The sequence below is a fragment of the Carex rostrata genome, chromosome 7 (genome assembly GCF_964058835.1).
Source record: "Carex rostrata chromosome 7, lpCarRost1.2, whole genome shotgun sequence".
Taxonomy (NCBI): domain Eukaryota; kingdom Viridiplantae; phylum Streptophyta; class Magnoliopsida; order Poales; family Cyperaceae; genus Carex; species Carex rostrata.
The window spans coordinates 3981444-3998837 of NC_135924.1; the positions used below are offsets into that span (position 1 = coordinate 3981444).

The following is a 17394-nucleotide window of genomic DNA, read 5'->3' on the forward strand; positions in this document are numbered from 1 at the left end:
TATTGGTGAATTAATCAGTTCAATTGTTTTAAAATAATTATAACTCATAACTCGAAAGCTCAACATGTTATTTACTTTTGCATTTAAATCCTTCTAAGAAAGAATAATGTTACATTTTACTGAATAAACCTTCTGTATATTAATTATGTATTGGTACATATTTAGTTGTCAAAATGAGCATTTTGTTTTGCAAAAAGTAGCTGTGACATATATAGTTATCATTTACATATTTAGTATGCCGATATTTTGAGTAGATACCTACCAATACAAATATTATATTATAATTCATATTTTGTTAAACTAGTCAAGTACTAACAAATAGGTCATCAACTTAGAGTGTAGAAATGCTATAATTACGCAAAAAATTTGTATTCATAAAAACAATATGCTTATACATAATATTAAGTGTTCATATTTAAGTGATGAATAGTATAAATGACATGATTAAATGATTTAAAACTTCTAAATCTTGTGCAAATGGCAATCCGTGACTGGCAGTCGGGACCATCATGTCAGAACTATTCAAAACAAAAAGTAAAAAATAAAAACAAAGCAAAAAGAGTAGCATATTGCTGCCAAATTCAGGCCCGTTGAAAATAAAGCCCAAAATATAAGAATAAGATGAATAAAGCCCAAGAAGAAAAAACAACTCAGCATACTTGTTTTGATCTTTTGGAAAGGATGGGAGACACACGGCCGCCTCATTCTCTTCTTCCTCTACTCTCAGCTCACCTCCTCTCTCAACTCTCTCCTGCACTTCAACTGTTTGTCAAAATGCTCCTGAGGAGTATTGTCGCTTCAAGCAGCTGAAATCACTTGTAAAAGAAGCCTGTCGGCCGAGCACCCCTCACTACTGAAGACACTCTTTGATTTATCAACCGCCTGTTGGTCGCAAGAACCTGACACCGTCCATTTTCTAGAAGCGATTATAAGGTAACCATAGTAACCCCTCCTGTGCCAGTTCCTTGAGCTTCTTTGCATCTAAGCCACAAATTTATCACCTTCATAGATTCTGGGTCCTGTATTTAGTACAGTTTAGGAGTCCTCTAACCATGCACACAAGTTGCTTGATAAAATGTCCCATAGAGACAATATAGTAAAGGTTCAATTATTTCAGCCTTTCCATTGGGAGGTATCATTTAGCTTTCATTTTCTAAATGGTGAAGTAACACTTAATACCTATCAATTAATTGCAGCTGTTAACCATATAAATCAGTTATTATGCAACTTTGCTGTGTATCTAAATTGTGGCAAATTAGAAGAGAATGACAATATGTAAAGCTCAAAGGAAATAGCTGTAATGGTTTTCAACCAACAACCAGTTTAGTAACATTGAATCAACAAATAAGAGAATGAGAGCACATTAAGAGTACCATTCTGAGGAATACATCTAATTTATTTGAATATTTACTAGCTTATGAGGTAATTACGGTTCTGATAGTTCTCTCTCCCTCTGTTATTTTATTTTATTTTATTTTTTTGAGAAAAGGCACTAAGGCCCATTGTATTACCAGAAAACAGTATTTACAACAGTTAAGTCCTAAGTAGTTCCCTCTGCTCCCAGAATAACAGCCCAAACAGTGTACAATGTCTCAGCAACTCAACATTTGCTTCACAGACGGAACTGTCAGCAGTCAAGACAGTTCTAGTCTCAGCCCCATACATTTTGCATCGTGGACCCTACCTGTTAATAAAACACAAACCCTTAACTATGCTATATCACAAGATTATTCACGTCGTATCAAGTATTCTCTTATTCTCTTAAGCATAATTTCTTTATGAGCAGGTTATAGTACCAGTTGCAATCAAGGACTCCAATATCAGGTTCTTTTGCTATCGAGCTGATTAAGTTTGGTACCGGCTTGTACTGGTTATCTCACTGTGCATGCACACTATCTGCTGCCACAGATCCAATTTGTAAGGTTAATTTTGATCTTTAGATTTCTTTCGTGTAATTATCTCCAGGAGTAATTGGTTTGTGTTTCACTATTAAGCGAAGGTGGATATCACGTACTGGACTGATGCCTACCTAGTACTGTTCTATTACCTATAGCCTTTGTCCTGTTATGCAAAATTTATTAGCCATTCTTTCATGTTTTTTTTTTTTTTTTGTAGGCAATGCATTGATGAATTTGTAGTACACCATTATAGTTGAACAAGAGGGGTCAGCCCATTTTCTGAGGCTACCAACGGCCTCTAGTGAACCATCTCCAAGAGGGGTTGTAACCATTTCATCCCATTGCCATGGGGACCCGCCAGTTGGAATTACTTGTAAAAGAACGTTATCAGTCAGGCACTCTTACTATTAAAGATGCTCTTCACTTTTTTGCTCGCTTGCTGGCTGCTAAGAACCCGACACCATCCATCTATTCCTTTACCCAACTCTTTACAGCCTTAACTCGTATGAAGAACTCAAACTGCCATTATGCAACTGTCTTTTCACTTTTTAACCGCTGGACCCAATCTAGAGGGATCTCACCGTCACCCGATGTTTTCACCTATAGTGTCTTGATCAGCTACTGTATCCGAATGAATCAGCAGAGACTAGGCTTGGTTTTCTTGGGGCAGTTTATTAAGGGCGGGCAGAGAGCTGAACCTAACATCTTCAATCCACTACTTAAAGGCCTTTGTTCTCAGAATAGGATTAGTGAGGCCATATCCATTGTGTTGAACAAAATGCCAAAGCTGGGTTGCACACCTAACGTGATCTCCTATAGCACTGTTATTGATGGCCTTTGTAAAGAAGGTGCAGTTAGTAAAGCATTTAGTTTGTTTGAGCGAATGCTTTCAGGGGGTATAGCGCCAGATGTAGTGACATACAACTCACTGATTGATGGCCTTTGTAAAGAAGGGGCAATTAGTAAAGCATTTAGTTTGTTTGAGCGAATGCTTTCAGAGGGTATTGCGCCAGATGTAGTCACATACAGCTCACTAATTAATGGCCTGTGCAAGGAAGGAGAAACTGAGAAGGCAGAGGAACTGCTGTCCTACATGGTTTCTCAAGGAATTAAACCAAATGTTGTGACCTATAATACTCTCATGGATGGGTTGTGCAAGAAAGGGCAATTGGGCAAGGCAGTGGAAATGCTCTAGTCCATGGTTTCTAAAGGACATAATCCCAGTGTTGTGACTTATACTACCATCATAGATGCACTTTGCAAGAATGGAGAAACTGAAAACGCCGAAGTGTTGCTATGTAATATGATTTCTAGAGGTACAAGTCCTGATGTTCGAACCTATAATACTCTTATAGATGGGCTTTGCAAGTTGGAAAAATTAGAAAAGGCAAAGAAGTTGCTGAATGAGATGGTTTCAAAGGGATTATTGCCTAACACTGTGACTTGCACTATAATTGTGGATGCGCTTTGTAAGAAGGGGGAACCTGACAGGGCAGAGAAACTATTTTATGATATGATTGATCAAGGTGCCACACCTAATCTTATCACATATACCAGTGTTATAAATGGATATTCTAAGCTAGGCTGTTGGAAAGAGTCGATTAGGGTTTTCAAGGATATGATTGATCGAGGTTTTTTGCCAGATGAGGTAACTTATGGATCAATGATGGATTCTTTGTGCAAACAAGGACAAAGCAAGGAAGCTGAAAAGTTGCTCGACTTAATGGTAAGGGGAGGTATAAAACCAGATGTTGTATCATATAGAATTTTACTTATCGGCTATGCAAATTATGGCACTATCGATGATATGATGAAAATCTTAGATCAAATGCAACTCAATCATGTAGCACCAGATCTCTTGACTTACACTTCCGTGCTGAAAGCATATGCAAAGAACAGAAAAGTAGATCAGGCTATATGCGTGTTGAACAGAATGAAGCAAGAAGGGGTGAAACCCGATTTTGCTGCCTCTGCACCAATTTTAGAACTGCTTTTAAAAATGGGGCGAGATAAAGATGCAAGAGATCTGATGGAGCAGACAAGTGGCAAGACAAATGACTGATGTGCTTTTGTAAATGGAGCAGACAAATCAGGTTGAAGATGTCTTCTTGAAATGTAGATAATCAATTTATGTAATTTGGGACTGGTACTGGATTGCGCTTTATCATAATGCTCCAGGTTTCACCCTCATTGACACACTTCTCTTACTGATAATACTGTTTTCCCATGCATTGGTTTCTCTCTGGGTTGTACAATCAATTTCTATACAGCTTGTAAAGTGTGGATTGGTACTAAATGTGCAATATCTACTGCTACTGATACCGATATTGTCTCTTTCTATTTTTGGCTTTTCGGTTTTTCACTTTTTCAGTTTTCCTTGGGTTTTTCACTTTTTTCAGTTTTTTTCTTTTTCTTTGAGTCCTGTATGTGGTCATGGATGCCTCTCTTGTGGTATTTATATGCATGTATCATGTTTAAGATAGCTGTAATATGATGTAAGTGTAAGCTTATTTTTCATCTCTGAGGGAGTTACCAGAGTTTTACGGCTGTTCTGTGCTGTGCTGAACCTGAGGGTACAGATGTAACGGACACCGATATAATTAATAAATTATATAATTTTATTATTCTATTGCACAAGATAAGTTTCGATCTCACATGTTTATGTTAGAGACTACTAAATAACTGAAGTACTCTTTTTTAATATGATATTTTTCACGCAACAAGTTGGTAATTAATTTGGAATACTAATAAGTTTCAATTTATGTCACGACTTTCTACTATTATCTTAATTTGAAAACTTAAGCACCTTGATTATATAATAATTTGTTCAAATTTGAAAATCTCAATGCCTACTCTCTCTCTCTCTTTTCACAACTTTATGCAGTATTGTATTTGAAACTCTCAATATTTTTTTAGGACAATTTTATATATACCACTAAAAAATGATGAAATTATTTATTATTCTATGTCCAAATATAAAAAAAAATTCAACCCCCAACGAAAAAAAAAGAGTCTCCGTCTGTTTACAAGGAGAGAAAGAAATATCTAATTTGAAACAGCGAATTTCCCCATTAAAATACCATAATATCCAATATCTCCATACAAATTTTAAATTATTTCTCCTATCTCCATTTATTTATTTTTCTTTTTTATTTAATTATTTTAAAATAGCCATTATGCTCCTCTAATTGTAAATGGATATGTCCATTTATGTTTCAACAAGATTGAATTTACAGTATTGAAGAAGAAAAGGAAAGACGCTTCATCTTCACGCTTGATATTTCCTTCTATCTATTGTATCTTCCCTTCCTTTTTTCGCTTGAAAAAAGTCTAATTTTGAGGATTTAGTTGAAATCAGTAAAATGGTGACCTTTCTCATTTGACGATTTAGTTGAATCTGTGAAAAAGCTCGTGACATTTCTCATTTAAGTGGAGACTGATATTTTAAATTTGGAGGTTAGTTCTTTTGTTAATAGTAATACAAATAATAATTCTAGCGTTGCTCAAATGCATATATGGTGACCTTTCTCAAGATTGTTTATTTTCCTTGATTTACGTGTGAAAAATGAAAATGAGAAATTTTTGGTATTATATATGATCTGGAGATGTTGGTTTCTAGCAGCAACTTTGGTTGGGACACTTTTCCCTGTTTTAATCAATGAGTAATGTTTAACAGGGATATTGTATTGGGGCAAGGTGAGGGATGTTTTGTCTTATTTCTCTTTGATTAAAAAAAAAAAAAAAACTTTGGTTGCGACACTGTTAGATGTGAATAGTAGTGTTGTTCCTTTTTCTTTTTCTTTTTATTTTTCAGATTAGATGAATTTCTGAGATGTAAAAAGGGGGATAACATGTGTCTATCTTTCCTAGTATTAAGAGATCCAAATTTAATTATTAAAGAACTAGATTATCTTTTCTTCTTTTGTAATCCATTTCGATCCTAAGCCATCGATTGATGAAGTCAAAATAGTTGAGAGCAACTAGCAAAGTAAGTATATAATTTTTACAGGCTAAGAGTTGACTGTAGTTTATTACATGTTAACAGCTAGCAGGAGCATTGCAAAGTAAGTATATAATTTTTTTTGAATTTTTTTTTGTAAGTACAAATTTAACTACTATGAAATTGTCATAGAGTAAGTTTATCGTGAAATAAAAGAATATTGCGGAATAAGTACAACCGAAAAATATTAAAGTTGAATCATAATTTTTCATGTGAATATGAACTTCCTTTTTCTTTTATAAAACATTATATTATTTTTCAAAACTATTTTCAATATACAAATTTAATCAAAAAACCCAATCCATTCATCAAAATTAAAATTTTCATAAAAACCCAAATTTTCTTTGAAAATAAAGGAGTTCGCTAAGCTGTTTTTTTATTTTTTTAACTTTGTGTAAATCTCTCAATGCTCCTGTTAATAATCATTATATTTGGTCAAGTTTTAGAAATCCTGTTCATTTAAGCCCCTCAATAATTTTATATCCTTCGATCTAGATCTTAATTTTTTCTTGAAGATTAATTCCTTAATATTCAGAACTTGGCTATGTAAGGTTCTTAATTAATAATTTTTATAGGACACAATAAATTAAGAAAAACAATTAAAACTTGATAAAATTATTATTTCTAATAATTGAAAAATTTACTGAACAAATTATTTTAAGAAATGAACACAATCAAATATCCGACAAAGTACAGTAACTCAAATTGAACTTAATTATTAATTATTGGCAATCAAATTAAAGGATTTCTCGCATCTCCTGTCTTCTTCTGTAATAGTATCCGCGGAGTTGTTCTATGTGGAGCTTTTAATCTAGTCAGTTCGTTTCGAATCGAACGGAACAAATCAGATCTTGCCTGAATTGAAAAAAAAATTCTCAAAATTTGCGGAGCTTTTAATCGGGACCGTCCGATCTGAAACGAACGGACCAGATTAAAAGCTCCGCACGGAACGACTCTGCAGAGGATACCCTTCAGTCTTCTTCTATGGACCAAAAGGAAATTTTGTATCCTCTGAGTTAACTCAAATTTTGAGTTTAGATCCGGACAGTCCGATTTAATTTCGCATATTAAAATCGCATGCATTACATATGTGATCGGATTTGTCAGAATTTTGATCGAACGGTCTTCAGATAAACTGAAATGGTGCGTTAACGCAGAGTATTCGGATTCCCAAAAGGAAGGGTTGCTTTTAAAATCTTCTGTATTTGGTTTTAAGATCGGGGGTGGAGAACTCTTTTGTTCCCTCAATTTAAGATCTTCTGTATCTGGTACTACATTTGTGAACATGAATTTACCATTTGGAAATCCCTGACCGTGCACACAAGTTACTTGATGAAATGTCTCAAAGAGACTTACACTATCAAATTGCGAATATCCTTTGCTGTTTCTATCAAATTGAGAAACAAGCCACAAATTGAGTATCATTTAGGATGTAAAATTGTGGTACTTATGCATCACTGTCTATTTCTTTTGAACAAGCAAAAGTCCATATAGAGAGGGCAACCAATTAACTACATGTTTAGGTTATGAACCAACAACCATTTAGTTATGTTGAATACAAAAAAATAAGCTAATGACAACACACACAGAGTGCCATTCTGTTTATTAAAATAGTTACTAGTTTTATGATATTATTAGGGTTCTCAAAATGTTTAGGATTTGTGCTTATTACTGCACAGTTGAAAGGTTGCAAGCTAAGTGGTGAAATTATATCTTAATTATCATGTCAGACCGATTCATATTTCGACCAAGTATTTCGCTTTAACAGAATCATTATTAATTTGCAAGCATAGTGGTGAAATTATATCTTAATAATAATTTTTTGTTCCCTCAATTTAAAATCCCTTCTGGAAGAGTCCAACTTGATGCAGAATCTAATCCCTCCTAATGCAAAATGGCACAACCTATTGTACTAACCTGAAAGACTTTAGCACTTTATGCAAAATCTATTCACCTTTCTTTCATTTTTGTTGTTGTAGGCAATTCATTGATAAATTATATCACACCTTCAGTAAGGCCCTTGCATGTGACCCAAGTTAAACAAACAGGTGTATCTATCCATATTCTAGAAGCAGTTTTTGAGGCTGCCCCCAATCTTACAAGTTATACCTGAAACAAACAGGTGGGAGTTGTAACCATTTCATCCCATGGCCATGGGGACCCGCCAGCTGGAATTAATAGTAAAGCAACGTTATCGGTCGGGCACTCTTACTATTAAAGATGCTCTTCAATTTTTTGATTGCTTGCTTGCTGCTAAGAACCCAGCAGCATCCATCTATTCCTTTACCCAACTCTTTACAGCCTTAACTCGTATGAAGAACTCCAACAACTATTATGCAACTATCTTTTCACTATTTAACCGCTGGACCCAATCAAGAGGGGTCTCACCGTCACCCAATGTTTGCACCTATAGTGTCTTGATCAGCTACTGTATCCGAATGAATCAGCCGAAACTAGGCTTGGTTTTCTTGGGGCGGTTTATTAAGGGCGGGCAGAGAGCTGAACCTAACATCTTCAATCCACTACTTAAGGGCCTTTGTTCTCAGAATAGGGTTAGTGAGGCCGTAGCCATGGCATTCAATAAAATGCCAAAGCTGGGTTGCACACCTAATGTGATCTCCTATAGCATTGTTATCGATGGCCTTTGTAAAGAAGGTGCAGTTAGTAAAGCATTTAGTTTGTTTGAGCGAATGCTTTCAGGGGGTATAGCGCCAGATGTAATCACATACAGTTCATTGATTAATGGCCTGTGCAAGGAAGGAGAAACTGAGAAGGCAGAGGAACTGTTGTCCTACATGGTTTCTCAAGGACTTAACCCTAATGTTGTGACCTATACTACTCTCGTGGATGGGTTGTGCAAGAAAGGGCATTTAGACAAGGCAGTGGGAATGGTTCAATGCATGGTTTCTGAAGGACATGATCCCAATGTTGTAACCTATACTACCATCATAGATGCACTGTGTAAGGAGGGGAATACTGAAAAAGCAGAGCAGGTGCTATGTAATATGATTTCTAGAGGAAAGGATCCTGATGTTTTAACCTACTCTACTCTTATAGATGGGTTCTGCAAGATTAATAAATTAGAAAAGGCAAAGGAGTTGCTAAATGAGATGGTTTCAAATAGAATATTCCCTAACACCGTGACTTGCAATACAATTGTGGATGCAGTTTGCAAGAGGGGGGAAACTGACAAGGCTGAGAAACTACTGTATCATATGATTGATAAAGGTGTCGCACCTAGTCTTATCACATATAATATTGTTATAAATGGATACTCTAAGCTAGGTTGCTGGACAGAGACGATTAGAGTTTTCAAGGATATGATTGATCGAGGCTTTTTGCCCAATGAGGTTACATTCAGATCAATGATAGATTCTATGTGCAAACAAGGCCAAATCAAGGAAGCCCAAAATTTGCTTGACTTGATGTATAAGGCAGGTTTGAAACCAGATGCAGGATCATATGGAATTTTACTTACCGGCTTTGCAAATTATGGCACTATCGATGATGTGATGAATATCTTGGATAGAATGCAACTCAATCATGTGGCTTCATCTCACTCAACTTACTCTTCCTTGCTGAAAGCATACGCTAAGAAGAGAAAAGTGGATCAGGCTATGTGCGTGTTGAACAGAATGAAGCAAGAAGGGGTGAAACCTGATTTTTCTGCCTCTGCACCAATTTTAGAACTGCTTTTGAAAATGGGGCGAGATGAAGATGCAAGAGATCTCATGGAGCAGACAAGTGGCAAGACAAATGACTGATGTGCTAAATCGGGTCGAAGATGGCTTCTTGGAATGTAGATAATCAATTAATTTAATTTGGGCAGCTCCTTGCGTTATTAACTTTAAAGTTTTTGTACTGCTTTGTTGATTATTTTTGTTATAAATTGTAATGTTATTTGGTTATTCTGCAATATATTTTTTTTTTGTGATTACATTGTTTTTTCACTAGCAGTCGTGCTTTGACTCCACTAATAGCCCTTTGGCTTATGCCGTATAAAGTTGGTTTTGGGGGTGTAAACTTATACAATTCGGATATAAATGTTGTACTGCTTTTTCCCATTTCATATGGAAGCCCTCGGTCTCTTGATGGGTATGCAAGCCACAGCTGATGGTCAGACCAGATGCTTGTTATTTATATATTCCGAGCAACTGGTACATGCTCTTCGTTCTGTAATTTTTGGGTACTCTTATCCTTTGCTGTAAGTTTTGGGTGTCTTTGTATATATTGGGTGGTTCTGTCCGTGTTTTCCTAGGGGTTTTTCTGTGTCCTTGTAATTTTTGAATGTCTTTGTATATAATTTTGGATGTCCTTGTCTTAGTATATATTGTGTAGTGCTGTCCTTGGGTTGTAGTTTTTTGATGAAAATTTTGGTTTTCCGAGGGGTTTCGTTGTAAATTGGGGTCTCAGGTGACATATATGGGGGCTGTGCTATACATTTGGTTTTTCAAGAGGCTTTGCTGCAAATTGGGTTTTCTAGGGGTTGTTGTTGTAAATTGTAAATTGGGGCCTGACCTGATATATCTGTGGTCTTTGCTGTTATTTTTGGTGTTTTAAGTGTTTTTATGCAATTTGGAGTTTGATACCGGATATGGATGGGATCTATGTAAGGGTTTCTACTATAATGGGTACTTGTAGCCTATATTTCTTTGCTGGTTTTTTATGTGAGTTTTGGTTGTAATTTGGGGTGTGGTACATGATATGGGATCTGTATAGGGTACTTTTTGTAAAAGGACAAGATTATGGAATCTCTGGAATGGAAATGAACTAAGTTCTGATGAACATATCCTTCCTTAAAAGGACACAAGGACAACAAGGACGGTTTGTTCGAAGCATGCTGTTCATATAACTGTTATATATTCTGTCTTTTTTTAATTACTGTTGTATGTATATTCTGTTTTATATTTCACTCAAAGGACATATTCTAGCATTTCGGGGTTTTATTAGATTGGGCATTGTTCATGAACGTCACATGGGGTTTCTCAATTATTTGTCACCATAGTGCTGCACTGTGCCAGCACATTTTAGGAATTTTTTCTGTTTGGGACAAATGTAAGGTTTGTAATCACATCTTTTCAATATAATTAATACCTTTGGGTTGTTGGTCCAAAAAAAAAGGGAGGGATGATATCGATATAGGATTATTAAATATCAAATGGTGTTATTTTTTTTTAATTTGTATTGAAATTAATAAATATATACTGTTTGATATATTTTTAAATCATCTTAATTACATGTATATAAAAAAATTATAAGATTTTGATTTTATTTTGATAGCCATTAGAAGAAGAATTAAATCGTTAATCAGTTAATTTTATTAGCTCTTCGTGGGTATATATCAAAATAAAATTAAAGTGATATAATTTTTTGTGTACGCAGCATGATATACATAATTAATTAGTTTTGTTATTTAAAAGTTCAAAATAGTTATCTATGATTCAAAATTTATTGGTAGCGATAAATTTGTTTTTGATATAAATAAATTGGTTATAAACGATTCTCTAACTGTATAATCGACAAATGAATAATTTGACTATATATCAGACAAATATAGTTTAATTGGTTGACAATTGTAAGGTTTGTAATCACAGCTTTTCAATATAATGAATACCTATGGGTTGTTGGCCCAAAAAAAAAGGGAGGGATGAATTGATCTAGGATTATTAAATATCAAATGGTGTTATTTTTTTTAATTTTTATTGAAATTAATAAATATATACTGTTTGATATATTTTTAAATCATCTTAATTACATGTATATAAAAAAATTATAAGATTTTGATTTTATTTTGATAGCCATTAGAAGAAGAATTAAATCGTTAATCAGTTAATTTTATTAGCTCTTCGTGGGTATATATCAAAATAAAATTAAAGTGATATAATTTTTTGTGTACGCAGCATGATATACATAATTAATTAGTTTTGTTATTTAAAAGTTCAAAATAGTTATCTATGATTCAAAATTTATTGGTAGCGATAAATTTGTTTTTGATATAAATAAATTGGTTATAAACGATTCTCTAACTGTATAATCGACAAATGAATAATTTGACCATATATCAGACAAATATAGTTTAATTGGTTGACAATTGTAAGGTTTGTAATCACAGCTTTTCAATATAATGAATACCTATGGGTTGTTGGCCCAAAAAAAAAGGGAGGGATGAATTGATCTAGGATTATTAAATATCAAATGGTGTTATTTTTTTTAATTTTTATTGAAATTAATAAATATATACTGTTTGATATATTTTTAAATCATCTTAATTACATGTATATAAAAAAATTATAAGGTTTTGATTTTATTTTGATAGCCATTAGAAGAAGAATTAAATCGTCAATCAATTAATTTTATTAGCTCTTCGTGGGTATATATCAAAATAAAATTAAAGTGATATTTTTTTTGTGTACACAGAATGATATACATAATTAATTAGTTTTGTTATTTAAAAGTTTGAAATAGTTATCTAGGATTTAAAATTTATTGGTACGATAAATTTCTCCTTGATATAAATAAATTGGTTATAAATGATTCTCTAACTGTATAATCGACAAATGAATAATTTGACTATAAATCGAACGGATATAGTTTAATTGATTGACAATAATAGTTCTTCTATCCTGCGAGCAAGAATTATGTTAGGCCAAATTAATTCAACATATAAATAACAAGCTATCGATATAACTTTTGAGCAATTATATTCATTATTGTACAAGTCCTTGCATTGAATCCGCAACAAAATATTTGAGTTTAGATCTGGATTTGTTCTATTAGAATCTAGATCAATTCAATCCGAAATAGAATCTATGAATTCTCTTTAATGTTTGTGCTAAATTAAGTAGATCGGACAGTCCTGATGACCTAAACTCATATATTTTGTTACCTCAGTTGATATGAATTCCAATGACACATCCACTTCACGCGTGATATGAGAGATTTACACCCCTAATCCGATCCCTTAACGAATTGATAGTTTGATACCACCTAAAGTCAATCGAATTTTGAGTTTAGATCCGGACCGTTAAATCTCTTTTGGCACAACCGGATTAGCTCAACATTTAATCGAACAGTTGGGATCTGATCGTAAAACTTGAAATACTCTTGCAATTTTGTGGTATCACCATATGGACCTATTCTATTAGACCGTAACCAGAACCAAGAAAGCGGACCCACAATTCAGTAGAGGTTCATCCAAATTGGATGAGATTACCTCTCTACTTCTTCCCCAAATTGGCTTTTCCTTGGTGTTTTGAAATTGGACGAAAGTAGCACTGTACTGTACTTCTCCCACACTGAACTAAATTACTCCCAGTGCCACCGCCGCCTGAGCCTCATTCTCTTCTTCCGAAGCAACTCCTATCTTCCCCTGCTTTCAGCTCATCTCCTCTCTCAACTCTCTCTTGCACTCCAACTGTTTGTCAAAATGCTCCTGAGAAGTATTGTCGCTCCAAACACCATTTTTGTGTAGCCACGCTTCATACTTGTTGTCTAAAGAAGCGCTCTACCTCTTCTTTCAAATCATAGAAGATGGATTATGACTAGGTTCTCTCTAACTGTGGTAAGTGATTCTTTAGGTGCTTTGCATTTAGGCCTCAAATTTAGCACTTTGGTAGATCCTGGTGACTGTGCATGCAAGTTTCTTGGAAAAATGACCGGTCTGGAAGTATCCTTTGCTAATTTTTTCAAATAGATGCTTGGGTACACGACATAAAAGCCAATTGACTACAGTTATGACCCCTATATGTAAATCTGGTAATGAAGTTAAGCATCATCATCCACTACTTATTAAAAAGTTGGGTTAGAGCGAAAATTGGCCTATGTATACTTGTACACACAGCTGATTATTCTTGGGGTGCATTGCAATGTAGTCAACTATATGAGCCACCAACAAATTTAGTCATCAAACGTGCAAAAAATAGGAGAATGAGAGCACACTAGGAATACCATTCTGAGCTAATATTCTTTTTAGTAGTTATTACTTACTATTTGTATTATTTACATGAGGAGGGTTCAAATGCCTCCATTTTTTGTGCCTCCATCATGCCTCCATTTTTTAAAACTTTAATAACTCAAGATTTAAAACTTAAAAGTCAAAATAAAACCGTTAGATGTGATCTATGTTATTTTCTCTATGTGCTCATAAAAAATTATTACATTTCAATTTTATTTTTATGTGAATCAATAAGTTCAAAAATCAACATCTAGAAATCATCCAAATTAGTGCATTTTTTACAAGCTCTTGATGATAATCAAAATAAAATTGAAATGTCATAATTTTTTACATGTGCATAGATAAAATGATGTAGATCATATCTAACGGTTTTATTTTGATTTTTAAGTTTTAAATTTTGAATTATTAAAGTTTTAAAAAGTGGAGGCACAAAAAATGGAGGCATTTGAACCCTCCTCTATTTACATATGTACTAGTTGTATGAGCTATTTACATTTCTGAAAGTAATTAGGATTTGTGGTGGTTATCACCCAGGCGCTAAACTTATTTCGAGATTACATGTGTAGTGGTGAAACTATTTTACTTTAATAAATGAATCCATTGTTGGATCAAGCATCTCTTAATTGTGCATAATAATTACTATTATTCTATGAGCAGGTTACACTTCAAGTTTCAACCTAAGACTACCAATTTGGGTTTTTTAGATATTGAGACCGATCAAGTTTTGGCAAGATTGTATTGGCACTCATTTTTTTTTTTTTGCTCTGTTTCAATTTGTAAGGTCAATTTTGAACTCCTGAGAGGCATCACTTTTTTAGTATGGTACTAGGAGTTAAACAAAGCTCCAATTTGTCAAGTGAAGAAAAAGCAAACAAAAACAGTCCTTTACTTCTAAAATCTGATTCTTAAAGACAAAGTTTGTTTGATACAGACTACTGGCTTGTTAATTTGTATAAGAGGACTGATCAGAAAACATTAATTTAGGAAATAGGAGTTCCTATTTAGCCTTTTGCTACATTCAGTATGATATATTGTTTTATAGCTTTTAGTCATTGCTTGCTTCTTGATTCTTTAGATCACTTTGCTCGTTCACCAAATCCCTAGAAAGGAAAAATGACCAAAAAGCCCTTCTGGAAGAGTCCAACATGATGCAGTATCTAAAGCGCTCCTAACGCAAAAGGGCATAACCTAACAGTACTTTGTGTGGTAACTATTGTGCTGACCTGGAAGACTTGAGCACTTTATGCAAAATCAATTAACCATTCTTTAATTTTTTTTTTTCAGGTAATCCATTGATAAATTATATCACACCTTCAGTAAGGTCCTTGCAGGTGACCTCTCTGGATTTCTGTCCACCCAAGTTAAACAAACAGGTGTATCTGCTCCATATTCTAGAAGCAGTGTTGAAGCTGCCCCCAATCTTACAGTTGTATCTGTCCATTGTAACCATTTCATCCCATGGCCATGGGGACCCGCCAGCTGGAATTACTTGTAAAAGAACGTTATCGATCGGGCACTCTTACTATTAAAGATGCTCTTCAAATTTTTGATCGCTTGCTGGTTGCTAAGAACCCGGCACCATCCATCTATTCCTTTAATCAACTATTTACAGCCTTAACTCGTATGAAGAACTCTAACAACTATTATGCAACTGTCTTTTCACTATTTAACCGCTGGACCCAACCTAGACAGCTCTCACCCTCACCCGATGTTTGTACCTATAGTATCTTGATCAGCTACTGTACCCGAATGAATCACCCGAGACTAGGCTTGGTTTTCTTGGGGCGGTTTATTAAGGGCGGGCAGAGAGCTGAACCTAGCATCTTCAATCCACTACTTAAGGGCCTTTGTTCTGAGAATAGGATTAGTGAGGCCGTAGCCATGGCGTTTGATAAAATGCCAAAGCTGGGTTGCACACCTGACTTGATCATCTACAACACTGTTATTGATGGTCTTTGTAAAGCAGGTGAAGTGAGGAAAGCATTTAGTTTGTTTGACCGAATGCTCTCAAAGGGTATTGCCCCAGATGTAATCACATACAGCTCACTGATTAATGGCCTTTGCAAGGAAGGAGATACTGAGAAGGTAGAGGAACTGCTGTCCTACATGGTTTCTAAAGGAGTTCAACCTGATGTTGTGACCTATACTACTCTCGTGGATGGGTTGTGCAAGAAAAAGCAATTGGGTAAGGCAGTGGAAATCCTCCAGTCCATGGTATCTAAAGGACATAATCCCAATGTTGTGACTTATACTACCATCATAGATGCACTTTGCAAGGAGGGAGAAACTGAAAACGCAGAAGAGTTGCTATGTAATATGATTTCTAGAGGTACAAATCCTGATGTTCATACCTATAGTACTCTGATAGATGGGCTCTGCAAGATGAACAAAATAGAAAAGGCAAAGATGGTGCTAAATGAGATGGTTGCAAAGGGATTATTGCCTGACACGGTCACTTGCACTATAATTGTTGATGCAATTTGCAAGAAGGGAGAACCTGACAGGGCAGAGAAACTATTGTATGATATGCTTGATCATGGTGCCACACCTGATCTTATCACATATAATAGTGTTATAAATGGATATTCTAAGCTAGGCTGTTGGAAAGAGTCAATTAGAGTTTTCAAGGATATGGTTGATCGAGGTTTTTTGCCGGATGAGGTTACTTATGGATCAATGATGGATTCTTTGTGCAAACAAGGACAAAGCAAGGAAGCTGAAAAGTTGCTCGACTTAATGGTAAGGGGAGGTATAAAACCAGGTGTTGTACCATATCGATTTTTACTTCTCGGCTATGTAAATGATGGCAATATTGATGATGTGATGAATATCCTTGATAGAATGCATCTCAATCATGTGGCGCCAGATCTCTTGACTTACACTTCCTTGCTTAAAGCATATGCTAAGATCAGAAAAATCGACTCGGCTATGAGTGTGCTGAACAGAATGAAGCAAGAAGGGGTGAAACCCGATTTAGCTGCCTCTGCTCCAGTATTAGAACTACTTTTGAAAATGGGACGGGATGATGATGCGAGAGATCTCATGGAGCAGACAAGTGGCAAGACAAATGATTGATGTGCCAAATTGGGTCAATGATGGCTTCTTAGAATGTAGATAATTAATTAATGTACTTTGACAGCTCCCTGTGCTATTAACTTTAAAGTTTTTATACTGCTTTGTTGATTATTTTTGTTATAATTTGTAATGTTATTTGGTTATTCTGCATTTAGTTTAATTTTTCTTTGTGATTTCATTGTGTTTTCACTTGCAGTTGTGTTGCATATGGGGGTGTAAACTTATACAATTCGGCTGCTGTAATATTATTTGGTTATTCTGCTTTTTTCCCCTTTCATATTGAGGCCCACAAGTCTCTTGATGGGTATGCAAGCTACAGCTTCTCATGGTCAGACCAGATGTTTGTTATTTACAGATTCCGAGCAACTGGTACATGCTCTTCGTGCTGTAATTTTTGGGTGTCTTTGTAAATATTTGGTGGTGCTGTCCGTGTTTTTCTAGGGGTTTTTAGGTGTCTTTGTATATAT

General features: G+C 34.9%; 2 protein-coding genes and 1 long non-coding RNA gene across 4 annotated transcripts; 2 read left to right on the plus strand and 1 right to left on the minus strand.

Annotated features, from left to right (window-relative positions):
- The first annotated feature begins 700 nt into the window (after positions 1 to 700).
- LOC144556842 (uncharacterized) lies at positions 701 to 17194 on the plus strand. Of its 2 annotated transcripts, XM_078305316.1 has the most exons (4): positions 701 to 933; positions 1787 to 1917; positions 15137 to 15225; positions 15280 to 17194. In XM_078305316.1, exon 4 carries the CDS (start codon positions 15311 to 15313, stop codon positions 16925 to 16927), a length of 1617 nt encoding a protein of 538 aa, XP_078161442.1. In that variant the 5' UTR covers positions 701 to 933; positions 1787 to 1917; positions 15137 to 15225; positions 15280 to 15310; the 3' UTR covers positions 16928 to 17194. The 2 variants fall into 2 exon arrangements, with proteins under 2 accessions (XP_078161442.1, XP_078161443.1); XM_078305317.1 differs by lacking the exons at positions 701 to 933; positions 1787 to 1917 and adding an exon at positions 13148 to 13459 and having other exon boundaries at positions 15137 to 17194.
- LOC144556845 (uncharacterized) lies at positions 2960 to 4440 on the plus strand. Its single transcript, XM_078305322.1, has one exon. It carries the CDS (start codon positions 3097 to 3099, stop codon positions 3958 to 3960), a length of 864 nt encoding a protein of 287 aa, XP_078161448.1. The 5' UTR covers positions 2960 to 3096; the 3' UTR covers positions 3961 to 4440.
- Positions 10104 to 10640, minus strand: LOC144556847 (uncharacterized). Its single transcript, XR_013512507.1, has 2 exons — positions 10534 to 10640; positions 10104 to 10306 (listed from the first exon to the last, which is right to left on the minus strand). It is a non-coding gene; the product is annotated as an uncharacterized LOC144556847 (long non-coding RNA).
- Positions 17195 to 17394: the final 200 nt, after the last annotated feature.

Bases quoted from the DNA above. Each gene is read 5' to 3' on its own strand.
- LOC144556845 (XM_078305322.1), top strand. From the start codon at position 3,097: ATGGTTTCTAAAGGACATAATCCCAGTGTTGTGACTTATACTACCATC.
- LOC144556842 (XM_078305316.1), top strand. From the start codon at position 15,311: ATGGCCATGGGGACCCGCCAGCTGGAATTACTTGTAAAAGAACGTTAT.